The 20,859-nt window shown below is 40.4% G+C and overlaps 1 protein-coding gene across 1 annotated transcript in view; it reads left to right on the top strand.

The window, feature by feature from the left end:
• Positions 1–20,859, top strand: part of astn1 (astrotactin 1) — a gene marked incomplete at its 5' end in the record, with an annotated part of 377,223 nt that overhangs the window by 188,128 nt on the left and 168,236 nt on the right. The window contains one exon of the mRNA XM_083928387.1: positions 12,069–12,173. Coding sequence (XP_083784513.1) covers positions 12,069–12,173 — 105 coding nt within the window. The remainder of the gene's footprint in view (positions 1–12,068; positions 12,174–20,859) is intronic.

Raw genomic sequence — 20,859 nt, 5'->3', positions numbered from 1 at the left:
ACTCATTCCAGTAAACTTATTTTAATTAGGAAAGGGAAAAAAAGGTGTAAATGAAAGCAAACTGTGCTGTCAGCTGTCTATTTAGCACATGCATCAGGTCTGGGTGTATTCATAAAGAGAGGGGAGACCTGTGTGGGCAGCGTTTAAATCCAGTAGAACAGGGCTTTTGAGGCAGGCAGTGTGGCAGTGATTCATAGTTCAACCCAGAGTCCCTTTCTCCCCAAGTCCCTCATAATTAAAGTTGAGGCATATGGCCTTGTGACCACGCAAGCACAAAGGTATCTGCTGAACTTTTTTTGGCGACGATGGTCCCTTCAGCCTTCCTTCAGCTCAGCGGAAATGAAAAGCGTGTCACCTTGAGTAGTCACAAGCCACATCTGCCAGCCTAATTACCATGTGCTTAGACTTCTTGATAATGTGTTTGGCAGTTGGGTTTTTTAGATGTTAGTGGGGCTGTTGTCAACCAAAGAAGGTCTTCAACCAATCGATCGCTGTAAAATATCATCATGTAGATGAGCAGTAAAATACTGGCAGAAGGGTTGCCAGTAGTTTCCTAGTCATCCTACTGTAATCTACTTTACAGTATATTACTGTAATAATACCATATACCAAGCGGCAGTACCTTGCTGTATTTTCTTGATTTTACAGTAGACTACTGGCAGCAGGGTTGCTAGTACATTACTGTTTGCTTACTGTAAACTTAATTTATGGGTTATTAACATTATGATAACATTTGATTGCTGTATCTAGTCTTATTTCATTAATAGTGGAATTTCAGTTGTCTTAACTTACATTTTATATAATTTCTATGATTTTTGATCTAAAACGATCAGATGAAGTTGGTCAAAAGGCACCAGAAGGTATAATTTAATGGTCAGTTAGCACAACGGTACTGTCTGCACAATGCTAGCATGGAAACATTCTCACAATGTAAACATGCTGATGTTCACCAAGTATCAAGTTTAGCATGTTCAGTGTCTTATATTAGCATCCTTGCATGCTACCATTTGCCACTGTAATACGCACAAAACACAAAGTAGAGCTAAGACCGATGGGATTTTAATTTTAGCTTTGCTAGTTTTTGGCCTTAAAACCAAAGTATTAAGTACTTGCATTATATGAAAAATCAGGGGATCTCCAAAATTATTGCAATGTATTCAACAGTTGATAGACTTGCTGGTGCCTGTACCATGTTTTTGTGCCAACCCATCAAGAAGATGCAGAGATATGTTTTTAGATAAGGTAAAAATATGACCTGCTCGTGGCACTACATGAATCATCAGGGGATCACCAATATCAACAAGTTTCATTCTGTGGCGACCATCAATGTCTATACACAGTTTTATGGAGGTCGGTATATCTGCAGTGATATTTCAGTCAAAGTTGGGAACTGACCTTCAACATTGCCATCTCTAAAGCCATCCTGCTAGCATGGCTAGATATCCTCAGGACTCATCTAATAAGACAATATTATATGTACTATTTAGGAGTAAGCAATGGTTCCATCATCATACAAATGCTATTTGAGAGGACTAGGAATTACATAAAAAATGTCCAGAGTAAAGAAGCCAGGAAAAGGCACAGGGACCACACTGCCTGGAGGGATAAGAGGATTCTCTGGACATATCGGACACCCCTTCTTTTCAGTTCACAGAAACCCTAATGTTAGTATTGGACATGGTCAAAATGTCACTTCAGAGGCCACCAAGGACATTTCCTGGTTGAGCATGGTCCATGGTAGGAACAGTAATGTTGGGATTAGTGTGAGCGTTTTGTGGAGAGTACCTGCCTCAAAGTAGATGCGCACAGGGGGTGAAGGCATGTATTATGATAATTCTTCACAGTAATATTCATTCGCCTTGGATTATGAAAGGCATTTGGCCTAGGCTCTAACCCTGTGGTGTATGCTCATCCTTTGTGAGGGCCAACATTTTTTTTCTTATCAGAATTGTCTCGGGAAGAAATCTAGGCTTTGCTGTATTACATTTAGTTTCCCATTAGAGTAGAGAATGGGCCTGCTGTATAACTCCTCCTGTTCCCCCGTCACATTCTTCACTTCCTCACTCACTCACTTTTCTTCCTCTCTTTCCCACTAAATCATTCATTCCCTGACTTATCCAAGAGTGAAATGGAGCACAGGCCAGGCTTGTTAATGGGGTTCCATGAGCCATAAGATTACTTTCCTACCTGAACTTATTCCTATGAATCTTCCTTAGAGAAGCGACTAAAATAACAAACCACTTCCAGCCATATGGTATTGTTACAAGAGGACTGTAGGGTCTTTGACAGGCTGCTGTTTCCTCTTTCGAGCATCAGCAAGCCCTACACTTGTCTGATATTCTCCGCCCTGCTTCCCGATGGGACACAGTAGCAAATGTTAACAAGAGAACTAAATTTTTCCCTAAGCATTCTAATTGGAGCTGGGACAATGACAGTAGTCTTTTTCTTTCTCTCAATGGAAATCTTAAGGGATATCAAGTTTTTTGTCAGCATTTAAGTTTACATCCAACAAGTCTGCAGTTCAAATTGAACAGTGTGTTTTGGTATTCTAATTCTTATTACCTGTACTCATAATATTCAACTTCTTTAAATGGAGTTGTCTGCTTTGTCAACAATGCATCAGTGTCCTTGCTCTTTTTTTATGGTCCTGTTCAGACCTGGCATTAACATGCGTCTTGAGTGATCCCGTCACAAGTGGACAGCTCTGAGCACATCCATCCGCATTAAAATGCATCTCAACATGTGTCTGTGATTGGACCACACTTCCGTGCTTTAAACACATGCATTTCAGTTGTTACTCTAGCATAAATCATACATTATTTAGCCTTTCACTGAAATCTGCGATGACTACTGATAAAGCACTGCCTATATCTTTGTCTGTGTGCCCCTGGGATTACATTTCTACACCCAACGGCAGTATGTCTGTGCAACGTATTGTCATCAACAGGTTCTTAGGACATCGTAAGAAAGGTATTCCACAAAAAAATTGTTCTATTTAAAGCCGGAAACGGCGACCATCGCAAACGTGTCAATTTGTGATGGTTAGGTATCAAAATTACTTGGTTGGGATTAGAAATAAGGTCATGGTTAGGCTTAGTGCTATCGGGACCTTCCTCCCTACGCAGAGGGAGGAAGTGGCATTATACTACGGCACCACATTATAATGGAATACACACAAACCACAGTGCATTCACTTCTAGTTATAAATACGTGGAATACACACACATTTTTGTGCATTACTTTTCGTACGATATCTTACGAACCAGGAATGAGAACAGCCTGGTCTGTTCAGATTTTTGGGTACTTTTTATTAACCTACAAAGAAGGTTATTGTCTACAGGCGGTCCCAGTAAGTTTGCCGGGCAACTGCGGCAAACAAAGATTAAGAGAGCCAGAGATAGGATCTGGCCGGGAGGTGTTAGAATAAAAACAGATACATCACGGACATGACATGATATGATATACTATATGTGCCCAAGACAAATTTCCATTTCAGTACAATAGTCTATTCTTTTTTATTCTATTATATTCTCTTATGACATCTAAAACACAATATTCACTCTCAGTGGTTTCTGTGAAATGAAGTTTAGTTAAACTTCTCAGAATTTGAAGAGATTTTGTGGAGAAGACTAGCTCCTTGGGACCCATATGTGACTGCACAACAGAGTCATTCTGTGTGACAAGGTGCTGGAAAATTAGAAAATTCAGGTGCATGAAGAGAATGGGGGGGGGGGGGTGTATCTTACCTTCATGCAGCTTAACTTAGGAGTTTTATCTTTCTGTTTGGACAATGAAAAAGCCGACGGTCTAACAGAGATGGATCACTGAGCAAAAAACTTCAATAGTTGGGAATTTAACTCTGGTCTTCATTGGGGGATTCATAGAAAGACTGGAGAGTTTACATCCCAAAGGACTGCTTCACACAGTCCTCACAGAGCTGGAATATTGATTCAATTTTGCTTTGATTTATGTAACTGCTGTGCACCTTAGGCCCAGTATTGTCCTACCTATGTGACTTTAAAATGTAAAGCTCGGAGACAGCTCTGGCTTTATTCTGGGACAAAACACTCACCGAAGGAAATACAACTGCTTTTAAAATCCATTTTCAGCCCTTATGTATAACATGCAGTTCTGTGCCCTTCATGAGTTTTAGGTTTAATATTGCCATTAGTCACACAGTTAGCCTTATTGGATTCCCCCCACCATGCATTTAATCTGCATTAGTATAGCTGTGGTCAGGGTGGCCAATTCTTCATTGAATACAGCTGAAGAAAAGTTTTTTCTTTTCTTTTTTAGCTCAAGTGCAGACAAATAGGAGTGGTGTTCATTTTCAAAGGGGTGCCATTCATGCCATTCTCATTGTTTTTCTGCAATATAAGTCACAGTCAAATGTTCTCAAAGTCATAAATTACTAATTGTCAAGGAGGGTTGAAGGCACAATCTGGGATCCATCTGTAATCATAAAGCCATGTGTCATCCATGTGTGAACTGTTTTCTGATGCTGTTAAAGGTTTGTGTAAAGACACAGTCATTCAGACCTATCATTTCAATTACGCTCTTTGACAATCAGAATTTTCCATCTCTATAAACTGGTGTGAGTAGTGATTATACAATTTATATGCTAAAACATACACTTCCTTACATTGAACATATAGTGTGATCAATACAAAAGGTGTGCAAAAGACGTTTTAATTCAACGCTGTTGTATTACCTTGGATCACGTTATATAATAAGGTATTCGCCATATTCAGCTCCTTTGTATACAGTCCATTATATAATGGACAAACTATTCAAGGCAGAAGCACAACTGTAGGGCTGTGAGTCAACAGCCAACATCTAAAGTAGCTGTTTAAGGCAGTTATTACATGACTATTGTTATTCATTGCATCACATTGCACCATACAGGTGTTTCTGTGTATTTGGACACTTTATGTATTTATTTATTTTTATGTTGCAGTTTATAAGTCTATATTCTGTGCAGCAGACTTATCACAGAAGTCATGATTTCCTTTTACAGAGAAAAAAACAGTAATTCTGCCCCGTAGACACCCAAAAAATATAATACAATTCTTTAAAAAAAAATGCCCCCCAAACTACGAGGCAACATTTTCACCCACCATCACTCCCTCTCACCATATTGAGGTGTAATTTGCAAAGACATAAAGAGATTGAGGGCATGCAACCATGAGTTATATAGCTGCTAAATGCTAAACATGGGTGTGAAGTTGGTGTCTAAAGTCAAACAATGCACTTGATGTATCACATTTACAAACGGCATCCTCAGTGTTGCTACTGCAGACATCACTATTTCCATGTGTAATGTGGTGGAGTAAAGATATAAGGTCTCACAACATATGTAGGAATACTAAGAGTGCAGTTTGAGTACCTCAAAATATAGTTTCATGCCGTACTTGAGTAAATCTAAGGGTGTTAAGCAAGAAATGTTTATTCATATAAACAATAAATTCAGTTAAAGACATTTTTATGCCTTGTATTTTTCTAAAGGAAATCCACCAGCACATAAAGCAGCCCTGACCAAGCTGCTTCCCTTTAAGGCTCTGGCACCGACTGTATAGGCGAGCGACTGTGAACTTGGGATGTTTGCAAAGTGAAGTTCAGTCAAATTAATCATTCTGTCAGACAATGAGAGCAGAGCACCCCAGGGCTAAAAGGGAGACAAGGCCTTTCAGCAAGAAGAAGAATACGCTGCACTACTGTATATGTTTCCGGCTTGTTATTCATTTTCACTAAGGGAGGCGGGGGCTGGGGATGGGGAGGTTATGTAGTGGTGTGCTCTCGCTCTCTCGGTGCGGGGGAATATATCTATCGTTCCGGGGAAGTATTTCCCATAAGAGGGGATAAATGGATGTAGCTGAAGGTGAGGACAATGCAGGAACATCACATTTAGAGGCTTATTCATCAAGTTCATAGGTGGTGTCAGGCCTCTGCCAAATGTTGCATTTTCACAGCATGCTTGTAAAGGAACTGTTACAGGCCTTGCACGCATCCCGACACTCATCATATTTCATATCTAATTTGTGCCTCCATGGTTTTGTTAAGATAGGTAATACAGGCTGGCTACAGGGTTTTTCTTAGAATTGTTCCAACTTCAATTACCCTTTTCAATCTGCCATCTTTTCTTTTAGTCGAGGATAGTAGCTCAACAGTAAATGACACATAGAAGTGGTATACATCATCTAAAGGCTGGGAACTGCGTGTCAAGTTGTTCAGGAATGTCTCAGAATGGTTGCAGGTATTTATTCATGTTGCACACCTCCTGTGGTAAATGTAATCATTTAACTTAAACACATAAATTCATGCTGTGTTTTGGTATCAAATACTTTTGACATTTGGTATTACGATTTTTCGGGGATTGGATGGCGAACCCTTCTGTTCTGGTACACGCTTAGAAGCTCCCTTATTATCAGTATACTTTGGAAAGCCATACTCCATGCATGCTCTAGGTCTCTAGTTTGTGGTTGTGAAGTTTCATGAGGCTCTGATTATCCTAGAGGTCACAACAGCTTATATTATACAGTGAGCTCAAGTTTTTAAAAATGCTCTCACTGCTATGACATGTCTCCTATGGGGACTAGCATCATCACACATGAATACAATTGTGCTCATTGAATCCACAAGAGTGTCAGCTTTCTACTCCGACTCAGTAAAAACTGCATGGTTTTTCTGCCTTTGTCATTTGAAAAGGGAGAATGGGACGATTGACAAGAGAGATATTGAATGATATTAAAAGAAGAAATTATTTTTAATGTGCGCTAGCAAATAATAACACAGCAATAACAATTATGAACGGTTTCTGTTAAGGAGCTCCATTGCAAAAAAAATATAAAAAGCTTACCTGATATAACAAGTTTGTTTTCGTAATTGCACACGAGCCTCTGGGACCTCATCTCCCAGAGTTCCTTTCCTCAGCTTCAGATCAACCGCTGAAAAGCGTCACCAATAGAGCGCTGCATTTGAATTTACGCGAGAATGTTGTCACAGACACTGAAATGTATTTCAGCAAATGCAAACTCTATTGGCATTACTATATGATCAATCCTCATTGTTTTAAGTCACTCTTTGATAGATAGGAACTTGACAGACTATAAAATCTTATAGATTATAATGTTTAGTCTGCTTGCTTTCCTCACTTGCATTGAACAGCCAATCAGAGGGATTTCTCTCACCGACGGGCTCCACTGCTGATTCAAAATGCTTATTTGGCCAAAAAGCAGATGACTCTTTCCAATAGTGCAGGACGCATCGCAAAAACTGGATCACCCAGTGGTCTGACATTGGCCAGCAGACGACAGATGGCCTGATGTGGCCTTAAGGCTGGACTAGGACCAACTCTTATCTAAACTATGTCTTAACTGTCCTAACTTATATAAAGCTCATTTCAAGGTTCAGACTTAAAAATAAAGTGTCATCATGACCTTACAGACTATATTAGCCTTCCTCTAATTGCAAATTTGTGAACTTGGTTCTGAATTTTGCTATTTATTTGAATGTTTAATCCCAATGATGTATGTCTTGTCTTAAGCCCCATGCACTACGATACATGTTGGGCTCATGTCTGAATAACCCCCCTGAGTCATGAGTAGTAACTTTTCTCACACGCCCAGCACGGTCTGAAGTCTGAATTGAATTTTGTCACATTACCATAAAGGCTAGAGCAGCACAAGCTTCAATAAACAGAGATATTGAATGTGCGTCTTGTTCCACCTTTTAGATTTATCACTCTCTTATGCACAAGGAAAATTCAATCATTTTTAGTAAAGCGCAAAATATCACAAATGACCCCATTTTCAATTGTTAAGGAGACTCCTCATACAGTATGTGAGGATCACGCTTTCATTTATCATTTCCTTTTTCAGTGAGGGGTAATATTGGTTATAAAAAGATGGAGGGGAGAAGAAATTATTTCCCACAGTAGCTGCACAGGGGCTGCAAGAATTACACAAAAAAATGATAGAGACACAAAAACAGAAATTAGCACTCTACCCACCACACACAGGATTTCTTGTAACATTAGAGGAAGTTACTTATTTAAAGCTTGAATGGCTGCAGGGACAAAGATCTTAATAAAGTGGGCCTTTCTGCACATGTTTGGTCTTTACTTTTGTCTAGAAGAAAGGGGGATCAAAAGTGTTGCCACTGCGGTGAGAAGGACAAGAGTTGTGAGCTCTCTTTTGCACGTTTTCAATAAAACTATTACAGAATCTTGACATGGAACATGAACACCAGAAAGTTTAACTGACGGAGGAAGCAGGCAATATTACATTTACAGTGTGAAAAAGGCTATATATAACAAAAGTCGCCTTTTCTTGGCACAAACTACCTAAAGTGAATAAATGAACTTTACGGTAAATAAAGGTGTGCATTTGTAGCAGTAGACCAGTGAGTCTAGATACACTTAAAACACATTTTCATGTCTCTTGCTTTTACTCAACTAACTGCCGTAATAAAGAAACATTAGTCACAATATGTCAATCAACATGTAACAGTGGTGCTGTATATAGTGTTTTTTCCACATTGCTTTTTTAAAACATTGATTTGTTTAATACAATACATAATTCATATATATATATATACACATTTTGTTAAGGTTACAGAGCTGCATTGCCATTTTTATTGTCTTACTTTCATGTCTCAGTTTCTGTTTCTCATAGATGCCCAGAAATATCTCTTCATTCGCACACACGCAGTTGTTCTTTTCTCCCTTTCTATCCCTCTCACTCCCCTATTCCGTGTCTGTGGTTGCAGGGAAACGCGTCTCAGTCACAAGCACATCTAGATACCTTCTGGATTTGCTCGTGAACACGGTGGGGGCAGTCATAGTGATGTATGGCTGTAATCCCAGCGCTGCAGCATGACACGGCTGTCAGTTGCCATGGGAGACGAGATGATTTATATTCTGCAGCGCAGCTAATGGCTTGCTATAAGTGATGTTGATGTTAAAGGTCTGATCCGGCATTCTTATGTAAAAATGAGGGTGATCCTGCCGCTAATTGGAACAAATGAAGACGGACAATTTTACTAGCTTGGATTTCACAATTGAATCTTTATAATGATCGAAACATTATAGGGAGATTCTTTATTCTCCCCCAAGTCATGTTCACTAAGAATATGTGCCCTATTATGTCATGCTCTATCTATAATTGATCTGTTAAAAAAGAAGCTGATGGTCCTTTAACACTAACGCGTCGGAGAACATCTAGGTCCCTCCCACTGCGGTGCGTGATGGATGTTTCCTCTTCCTTGTGTGTCCCGTTGCAGTTTAATTTGCATCTCCATATGTTGTGCTTTATCTGCCACTGAGTATTTGCTGCCGTGGATAAGATGACAGCTCATTGGTCAGCGGAGCTAGATGCATGCGCACCGTGCAGTGCATCAAAATGAAAAAAAGACATGGAAGACTTCCTTAGGTGGAGGAACTGGGTGTTCTTGATTTCAGCAGGAGATATGTTACGTTCATGGAGCTCAATCAACATACTGGGCTTTAAAGAAACACTAAATCAACGTGAAAGAATACTACTACAGTGTGACGGTGTTAGCTTAAGCTTAACAGAATTGTGTTGGGTGTGGCTGGTGTGTTAAATCTTACAGATGAATGGGATCTGCAGTGATTCAACTGTTAAAAAATGCTACCACAATGACATAGGTATTTATCTTGTCCTCTGTGAATGATCTCCCGGACAATTTAATTTAGGAAATTGAGATGGTCATTAATGTCATTGCACCTGCTCGGGTTTAATCATCCTCTGGTAAACGGACGAGACCTCACTAAGAAATGCAGAATTTGTAGTGATTCAGAAAAAGGAAGGCGTAAAAAATGAGCGCAGATTGTGAAAAACACCATCACCTCAACATTTTTATGGAAGACGAGGCAGTTCTTCTTCTCTAATGTCAGCAATGCCGATAATCCACATGTCCTTTTTAGTACCATTGATAGGCTGATCAATCCCCTCCACAGATGAACCTAAACTCATTTCCACTGAGAAATCCAACAAGTTTCTCCGGGTATTTCTCAGTGGAAATGAGGAATGAAATGAGTTTGCTAACCTCTTCAGAAAATCAGATTCAGGGTTTTAAATCAGCTGTTAAATATCCAGTGTCAATGACCTCTGGAAGACATTGTGCAGCATCTGAAGCCCCCCACCTTCTGCCTCGATACTCAACACCAACAGGTTTCTTTACAAATGTTTTCAGCTATTTGGTGACAGATTTACTGCAGATTAGCTCATTTTTATTATCCCTTAAGCCTTGAAAAGTGCAGACATCAAGCCTCTCCTAAAAAGAGTGCATCTGTGATTACCAACGGGACCAATATCAAACCACCCCTTTAGAAATAGAATGATTTAAAAGGTTTTCTACCAGCAACTTAGTAACTTTTTTTTTTTTTAAATCAAATGGTTACTTTGATAACTTTCAATCACACATTGACATAATTTGATCACAAAGCAACTACGATCCCATAGACTCTGTCTGCAAGGGAACTGAACAAATTAATGATTGGATGGGCCTGGATGCTCTCCTGCTAAATGCAAAAAAACTGGACAAAACTGGAGGTCTGAAAGTTAACACCCATCTCCAACCTCCATCTCAGAAAATCAAGAATCAAGTCAGAAATATTGGTATAATATGTTTTTGGCAGTTTTTCCAAGCCTTTTTATTCTATAGGACAGCCAGGAAATAGGGTGCGGAAGAGAGAGAGGGGGAGACATGCGGCAAAGGACCGCAGGTCAGAGTCGAACCCGCGTCCACTGCCTCGAGGTCCTTCAGCCTCTTTACATGGGGTCTCTGCTCTAACCACTCAGTCATCGGTGGCCCCTAGGAACCTTGGTATAATCTTGGACTCAGGGTCAAACGTTTCAGGTTTTTCCATTGGCACTTTTGGCCACACTGAGCCAAACCATGTGCTGCTGATTTGCATTTCCATGACCAGTTTTAGCTCTCGGAGCCACACCCTAGATGGACCTTCTCTGAAACAGGACCAGAGCTGCCTCCAAGCAGACTGTGCTGACGTCTCGCCAACCACGGCTAACTTGTGACGCCCTGAATGTTCACTGAAGACTGCACTTCTCTTAAATGCAACCTTATTGGCCTTTAGTTCTTTCAAAATGCTATGACATACCATTTAAATATTCCTTATTATGCATGAATCATGCCCATGTCATTGCCACAGTGGAGCATTTTACATGAGATAAAAAGTGAATAGGGTTAATTACAGAAAATGGCCCTTTTGTGAGAGGTTATAATTTCTAAATTACGAGGGTGGTATGCCAGTAAACTGTCCCACAACTTTCTCCCTTTTTGATCACGTTATGATCTCTGAAATTTGGATGACAAATCATATATTTCTTTGTATTGTTTTTATTAGACACGGCAAACAACAATGAGGTGTCTCAGATTCAGACTCTGCTCTATTTTGATTATGAACGCACTGCTCTGCTTGGTTCGTACATCACATGAATGTGATGATTTTCAGTGACATGCAAGAACCCTGTGCTACAAAGAGACAACATTCCAGGCCTGGATGAAAATTGTTTTTTAGGTTTGACACAATTTCCTTAGAGGGAAAAGTTGGAGGTATGCATTTGTTATAAAATCCTCATGTTTAATATAAATGTGCTGCATTATTTAAGTGAGATGTTGGCCCTGGCTTTCATCAAACACACTAAAGCCTTCAGCCCGCTTTCTGTGATATCAGTATTTTGGAATACACTCTATGTTTTTTTTAATGTTTTATTTCCTGTGTGTTTTTCTGTCGATCTGGCTCCACTTTGATTCAACACCTGAGACTTTAGTAGACTCTCTCTCCTGTCATCTAATATCATATTAATATTTATTAAATATTCTTCACAATTCTTCAGTGCAGTAAATAAGAATGAGATGTCCTTTGATCTAAAGCAGAAGACTGCAACCTCCTCCACTATTGGAATAAATAGCACATTCATAGTCATTTTTTTTCTTTACAGTTTTACAGGTGTGGGCCACGCTTTAGTCCAGAACCGAGGACTGCATCCGTAGCAATACATATTTGTATTTGTTTTGTGTTATTACAGGTATGGTGAACTACAGTGAGGTGACTGGTTACCCCCTGGTTCAACACTGGAGTCTTCGTTCCGTGCTTTACCACGTCAAACTCAATCAGTGGGTCCTCTCTCAAGGTAAAGCACTCCCACAACTCATTAAATATAGTACTGTATATCATTTGTTATTACTGATTGTTTATTTATGCTGGAGGAGAACACGTCTGCATCTCTCTGGGATACTGCAGAGAAAAAACAGCACCGTTGGGTATTTTATTTTAATTATTTATCACAATGTAATAAATGTGACACATCAAGGTAAGCAGCTCAAAACAGCTTGTGTACTTTGTTTGATTTAAAAATGTTTGGTCAGCTATGAGATTAACAGGCGGACTGTCATCTTTTGGCTGGCAAGTAGTCCTATCTTTTGATTTCAATTACTGCAGTGATGTTCTTACTCGTCCTTCAATGCCAAACCTATTTTAGAAGTGGGAGGAACCAGATCTTTTACTACAGTAAAAGAACCAGTTCCACAGTGTAGTAACAGTCCTGTATTGAAGCTTTTAATGAAAGGGGGATTTTGGTATTTTTCAACCTGGATCCTAATTCCCTCTGCATTTGTGTCTGTGACTAATGGGTGCAACATTTTTTGAGATTGGTCCAGTATTGAGAGAGAGCACTGCAGACCAGCAGCCACCATCCAGACTGCAATGTAATCAAATTATCATAAATGTATACCCACGAAAAGTGTTTGTTTTTCCACTGAAAGGCTCAGACAGTTATTCTAAGTGTCTGACTACATTATGGAGATCCTGTCATGCTTTGCTGTGTACTGATCCCAGCACAGTAACTAATAACAATAACATGAGCCTACCTCCGCTCTCTCTCCATGATGTTCTGCAAGGTGCAGTGTATCCTGAGCTTTACAGTCCATTTGTAGCACAACTAGCCACAACTTCAGCCTGTCCATAACAAAAGGCACTCAGCAGTTTTCTTTTCACACCACTGTTTTCTGCTAACAAGTCGCAGCGCGGGATTTCAGAGCGAGACTTCACCGTCTTTCCATAATGAAGTCAGACACTTACAATATCAATGTGAGCCTCGTACTAGCATCAAAATATTATAAAAAGAAGAAAATACTGCTGAAATATTAATATACTGTATACATGGCCTTAATGGTAGTGTTGTTTTTGGCGGCCTGTTTTACTTTTAGTCTAGTCTAGCTTTAGTCGTCTAAAAGTCTGAGCATTTTAGTCTTGTTTTAGTCAAAGAAAATTGTATATTATTCTCTTTTTAGTGATGCAATTATATTTAATCAATATGATAAAAGTACCTAGTAGTACTGATGAAACCAACATTTCCTTTCAGCCAAACCCATGCAGATATCTTAAGTTTACAGCATGTACAGGTCTAGAATAAGTTATCCAATTTATGTTGATGCTAAATTCAGTTCAGTGTTATTTGCTCTGTGAAATACCAAACTAGTGAAAGTATTTGGCCAACAAGGGGAGGTTTAGTGCACTTATAGAGTGAGACAGTCAGGTAGGAACTAAAAACACACTTTATACTCTCTCACAAATAAATACACGTACACACGCTAGCCACGCGCACACACACACACACACACGCTAGTCTCTCTCACAAACACGCTAGTCTCTCTCACACGCACGCGCGCGCTCACACACGCACACACCTCCAGTGGCTAACGCCAAAGCTAGCGTTAAAACCCGACACATTAACCGTAGCCTCATGTTGCATGAGCTTAATAAAACAGAAAGTATCGTTACGTTATGTCTTGACTCACCTAAATGTCATTATGGGATGCCCTGAGGTGTCTCTTAAGATCCGTGGGTTTTTTTCCTGTGATTTTTTGGCTGCATACTTTCTTTTTCCACAACACATTCCGTTTTTCCTTTCCACGTCTGTGTAATGAAAGTGTTTCTTCTTTTCCTCCCAAACACGACCCCCGGCTAGTGTTACACTTTGTTCTCATGTTTCTTTAGTTGTCGCTTACCCTAACTCTAACGATAACGCTAACCCACAGCAGCGGCAGCTTCAGCATCCAAATAATGCGCGTATGGGGATTGATTGTTATACTCTGCTGGGTATCAGTCGAGTCTTATCTTCAACTACAATAACAGATCATAAGGTATATGTTCGTTATATTTTGTAATACTAATGTGAATCTTCAAAGTACCTGTAACGGGTATTGTTCAGGACCCAATAGCAGCACACAATCAGGCAGGTTCAGTTGGTAATGAGCTTTATTCAACACAGGGGGGCAGGCGAAAGGAGAGTCGAGGCCAGGCAGGGAGTTGAGGGACTCACCAAACAGCTCAGGAGAGAGGCAGACCTAAACCAGGAGGGACTGGACAAAGGTCTTTGTCAGGGACAGAAGGCTGAGGTGATATCCAGGAAGACGACAGGACAGGGTGATCAGGGCAAACCGTGTAGGCAGTCCAGAAATTGCTGGAGAGTCTGGAGTGAGAGCTGAGAACAATCTGGCAGAGTTTGGTGAGGAGAGTATATATACTGGGTATATACAGGGGAGGAGAGTCGAGCTGTCAAGGAGGGAGTGGCAGACAGGCAGGTGAGTAGAAGGAGGGGACAGAGGAATAGTACTGGGAGGTGAATGAGATGAAGAGCAGCAGACTGTGACAGAACCTAGTAATTAAAGGTATCAGATAAACGTAGAGGGGTAAAGAGTGCAATGTTTGCTTGTCAATGTAGTGAAGTAGACGTATAAAGTAGGACACAATGGAAATACTGGAGTAACATCAACATGCATAGTACAGGGTAAATACACTTTTTTTTTGGTACATATACTTTTGCTAAATAAACTGTAACAGGTAATGGTGTATTTGCTCTCATCAACACTTTTATGGTAATAAAGTTTTCAATAAGAGCATCACCACAGGGCGTGTTGCCGACAATTTTGTAATGTGGTGCTAAAAGGTTCAAGTTGGGTCCATTATATCAAATTAAACCCTTGTTGAAACAGTTAATTATGGAGTGATTGCGGTGGTGCCGCTCAGGTGCAGTACTTTGAGAACCCTGAGAGGCAATAAATGGTTCAGGGTCAAGATCCCTTTAATCACAAATTAGCGCAATGTCACTTCAAAAGGGCACAAACTAAAAAGCTGCTCAGTAAGCACAGCCAAACAAAAGGGCCACAGAGCTGTAAGACACAGCACCATCTGACTTTTATAATTACAACCTCAACTCCTCTGTTAATTGTGTTATAACTCATAATAATTTCAATATCCAATAGATCAAGACGCACACATAGTCCAGGGGTGCTTATGAAGACTGATGTCTCCAAACACAATGAAAATAAACCAGCGTAAACATGAGCTCCTCTCTGCAAGAACAGGAAAGCAGCTCTGGGTATGTTTTCAGTAGTCCATTTGAAAATGCAGGCTATCCAGGGAGCAGACAAACCCAGGGTCTTATAATATGGTGCTAAAGTTAGGTTACTGCCTCCCAGAGCAAATGAAAACATGTAGTCATTAGTGTCAGTGCCCAAGGTAATGGATGTTTCATTTACTTAATGTGAAATAGAAAAGCCTTGAACAGATGAATAGATTGTATAATGACAGTGAGGAGAGAAGCAAGTGTGACAGTGTGACGATTAAAGAGTGACAGGACATGCCGTCACCTGTCAAAAACAAACTCATGTCGATAGAGCGTTGTTCAGCAGAACTCCCGGAATAACTGACTTTTTTTTCCAGCAGTGAGATAAAGTTTTAATACAATGCCACAGTCCACTTTAAAAGCTTTCTCCGTATACTTCCAGCAATAAATACATGGAAATACTTTAAGTAGGACGTGTAATGCATGTGTTTCCCCCATTGTAAATACTTTTAAAAAGAGCCTAAGACAGCAGTTTCTTCTAAAGTATGTGAAAGCTTGAATGCTCTGTACGGCTGGGAACTTTAAAAAAGTAGTTACTTTGAAATATTTTTACATTGTACTATTATTTTCACTTGTCATATGTTTCTATTTATTGTATCTTATATATTTGACAAACGTTTAAACTTATTGATTAATGTCTTTGGAATATTTAGTAGATAGAGTTAGTGTAATTAGAGTCTTGTGAATGTTGTTAATGTTATTATAATGTGCATGCTCAGCTTTATCTAAACACCGTGTCAGTGTTTAAGATGTGTTTATTATCTGCTTGGGTCTGGGGCCCTATACACATGCTTCAGATACCTAGCAATGTGTCCCATGTCACATATCTTCATTACATCTTATGATCGTGCTAAAATGAACTTGTATAAGGAGGCTGTGGCCAAATCTGGTTGGTTTAACATGAGTGAACGCCCAAAGTCAACTGATAGTGACCACAGCCGGAGAAAGCGGAGGGCAGGACACACAGAGATTGTGAATGAATGAGAGCACAAAGCGAATCTTCCTGATTGAACTAAGCTTCATATTACTCCATGTCATAAGTTACTGTAATACTATTAAAGTCGCTTTGGCTATAAAACATAGCAGGACCAAATAAATGACTGTAAGGATTTCGAAGAATTAGAGTCCCTCCACACTAAGCTGGTTGAAGTTGTAAACACATTTTCTCGGTGTGAGTAAATCTTAAAATGCTCCCTTGGCCTCTCAGTATGGCCGAGGTAAAATGAGGGTCAGGGACGGTGTACCAGTAAAGATGACAAGTAATATTTGATCTGCCACTTTTAGAATAAGTACACTGAATTAAGGAATAGCATTTAGAGTGTGTCATTCAATGTTAAATATATTCACACAAAAAAACTTTAAATGCGTGGTGAATTCACAGGGAAGTGTAATTTACAACAACAATTTGAGTACCCCATTTACAAATGGCACATGAACACACCATGATGTTTCGTCACAGAGGCGACATGTTTCCAAACCGGTGAGAATTCAACAGTTCTGTTGTTTCTCCGTCATTTCCGGCTCCAGCCATGACCATGGTGACTGGAAAAGTAGTAATAGCAATGCGTTTTTCAACAGACACCAGGGGGTAGAGTGGTGAGACACCGTCAATCAAAAGGACTAGAGTCCTGTGTCTAAAGCGTTGCTTTTATGCAGCAGTTGTGAGTGACTTTCAGATGTGTATCTCTATCAAAACCTTTACATGCCACTGACTGAATTCACCCGTAGGTGTATGGCGATTGCTCATTTCAGATGCTGGAGTCACGGTATATTTTGATCATGGTCCCTTCTGTGTGGAGTTTGCATGTTCTCCCCGTGTCTGCGTGGGTTTTCTCCGGGTTCTCCGGTTTCCTCCCACAGTCCAAAGACATGCTCGTGTTAGGTTCATTGTTAAATCTAAAATTGCCCGTAGGTGTGAATGGTTGTCTGTCTCTGTTCGTCTCTATGTGCCCTGCAATAGACTGGCATCCTGTCCAGGGTGTACCCCGCCTCCCGCCCGTTGTCAGCTGGGATCGGCTCCAGCTGACCCCCCCCCCCCTAATTGAAGATGAATGAAGGAATGATGATTTGGTCCTTTGTAAGAAAAAGAAGTGCAAAGGGGAAAACGGCAGAAGAAAATCCTGATAATCTTGAGAGGATCGTGAAAAATCGAAAAAGTTACTGAATTCCGGCTGGTTTTGCTCAAAGGTAAAGCGGACGTCACATCCAAATCTGATGACAGATATTGAGGCAGATAGGGATGGAAGGAGGGAAAGGAGGTCTGCATTCAGAAATATGTATATCATTTCATTTCCCTTGTACTTTTCACTGTCTCTCTGATAGCCTGTCATAAATCACAAAGCTCTGTATCCACACCAAGACCAAGGCATTCTGACAGCGCCTGCCATGGAAACATCACAGAGTAAGATAACTGTGGATAGGTATTTAGTCAAGCAATGCTTCTTCTAAAGGCTGCTCCCGGCCGCTGACACATCCAGGATTACAGTATACTGAATATTTCCCGATGGGATTCTCACAACTAAATGTATTATTCCATGCAAATGGATCTGACTTTTTTTATTTTATTTGCCTGAGTAGATAACTTGGGTTTGTTCTGTTAGCAGTGTTTCAGGGTGAACTACAAATCTGTTGAAATATTAAATTCATTCATACCGCCTGGCTGTCAGGATAGTGTCATTTAACAATTTGGATTTTTGCCATGTTTTATATGAATGCATTATTCATAAATCCATCATAAATAGTTTGTGGTCTGATAAGTGCAGCCACTCTACTGTAAATACAGCCATGACACCTCTAATGCATTTCCAATGGCGCTGCTGTGGTTTGAAAGTGGCTGCCACCTCTGCTGAGGATACCGTTTCTATTTTCCCTTCACTCAGAAGCAACTCGGCAGCCTCTCGTCTTTTTTTACTCCCATTTCCTACTTTAGCTCATCATATTTCAACAGCCACCGGAGGGGTGAGGCAACTGATTTCTGCGTCTGATAGCAGAGCCTCCATCGCTCATCCTCACTGCACTCTCTGTTTCTCACTTCAGTGGCCTCCTAATTTAATTTTAGAGAAGTAAGAACGAGCGGAGCGTGAGTGCTGAGATATTAATACTGCTTCTTCTCCTGGAAATGATAATGATAAATGACTATTGCACTTTTGCTTTCCAATATTTACTAAGATAGAATCCCAGTGTGCACATGGCCATTGTTATATGTGCCCAATGTATGATGTTAAACATGCTTTATCGTCCACTTTAGCTCAGTCAGTAGAATTTAGATAATATTAGGGGACTTGTTCTTTGCTTGTTCCCAATTATGTCACCATTACCTTACCCTAAGACTCCACACAGTTCTATTCACTGATTTAGAGAAGTCCCTTTCTCCCACCATAGTTGGTAAAAACCTGTCATTTCAGATTAGGTCTCTCCGAGGACACAAAGTCCCCGAGGGAGATTTGCTGTCTAAATTAGCCAATAAAAGAATCCTCAACCCGGAGCTTTTTACTGCCACTTATCCTGGTCTAAATAAAGAGGGAAACACTAATCTTTAACCTTTGAGTCATTCTGACGTCTCCCTCTAACACAGCAGAGGATGGTGTTATCCATCAATCTTCAACCTCTTGTCCCTATCAGGGTCGAGGGGAGGCTGGAGCCGGTCCCAGCTGACATCGGGCGTGAGGTGGGGTACACCCTGGACAGGCAGCAGTCTATTGCAACCATTCACATCTAGAGGCAATTTAGAGTCATCAATTAACCTAACACATGCATGTCTTTGGACTGTGGGAGGAAGACAGAGAACCCAGAGAGAACCCACCCAGACACAGGGAGAACATGCAAACTCCACACAGATAGCCCCTCACCAGGATTCAAACTAGCAACCCTCTTGTGTGAGGCGACAATGCTAACCACCACCCTACCGTGCTCCCCAGGATGGTGTAATGCAAACAAGTGGTGTCTTACCCATGTTCCCTGATCAAATCAGCAGGAATTGTTGAACGTTTGAAAGACTTTTTAGAATTAAAAATGCCAAGTCGTTCAGGGCAGATCTCTTCTTGTCAAAATAGAATACTTAAAAAAAACTCCTTTAACCATTTCTAAAAGCAAACAATTATAAATAAACATAACATTTTCTACCCATGCACATGGTAAAACTCATGACATCATTGGCGATGTCACCAAGCACTTAAAAGGAGGACATTTTAGGTTGCCTTTTCACTATAGTATGATAAGTCAGAATAAAGACAACTCATGTAACAAGAAAACGGTGAAAACAATTAAAAATATTAAATCCATGAACAATAACGGAACTAAACATGCTAGTGCTAGTAGCCACACAGTTACAGTGAAATAGTCCCAAGTGATGCGAAATCCATGGTGCTGTCAGCGGCTGCATCCACTCTTAATGGATTAGCTGGTCAGAGGTCTTGATACAACCTCCCCTGCTCTGGTATGACCTGTATCTTACTTTACACAGATATTAATGTGCAACCGCCATCACGGTGACTGATCTTTCCTTCTTTGCGCAACATTTTAGTATTTAAAATTATAATTAGCATAATCAGGGCCCGAAATCCTTCATTCATCTTCAACTGCTTATCCCTGTCGGGGTCGCGGGGGGCTGGAGCTAATCCCAGCTGACATCAGGCGTGAGGCGGGGTACACCCTAGACAGGACGCCAGGGCACATAGAGAAGAACAGAGACAGACAAGCATTTACACTCACATTCACACCTACGGGCAATTTTAGAGTCATCAATTAACCTAACACCTGCACATCTTTGGACTGTGGGAGGAAACCGGAGAACCCGGAGAAAACCCACGCAGACACAGGGAGAACATGCAAACTCCACACAGAAGGGCCCAAAGGATTCGAACCAGGAACCCTCTCGCTGTGTGGCAACAGTGCTAACCACCATTCTACCATGTCACCCGGGCCCGGAATCCCACAGTTCAATTTTGCCCCAGTAGGTTACTCTGGTCAATAATAGCTGACACTTAATGTGCGACCGATGTCAAACATAATATGCTTATCATACTTATCTATGAGTAAAGGACAGTAGAGCAAGGAACAAAAGATAATGAACATATTGAGCTGCAGTAAGAGAGAAATTATAAACATTATGTTCTCGCAATATTTTTGAAAATGTGAATGCTGCATTATTTATTTTTGTTTCTACATGTCTGTCGTCATAAGATATTATGAAACAGCCTCAAAGTTCAGTACTCACCTGACCTCAGCTACAATACAAACAAAACACCTGATACTGTTTTCATATCAAGAGGTGTGTACGAGTGTGTCTGAGATTTCTTTCATATGAGCCTGTGCTACTTCATGTCTGTAGTTGGTCACTGTGGATGCTCAGCACGGTTTGGTTGAAAGGGTTCATGAATAATAAGCAGCTGGCTGAGATGTCCACTAAACC

Source organism: Echiichthys vipera (genome assembly GCF_963691815.1).
Source record: "Echiichthys vipera genome assembly, chromosome: 15".
In the NCBI taxonomy this organism is placed as follows: domain Eukaryota; kingdom Metazoa; phylum Chordata; class Actinopteri; order Perciformes; family Trachinidae; genus Echiichthys; species Echiichthys vipera.
The sequence above is the reverse complement of the archived record's forward strand: the minus strand, read 5'-3'. Positions and strand labels throughout refer to the sequence as shown.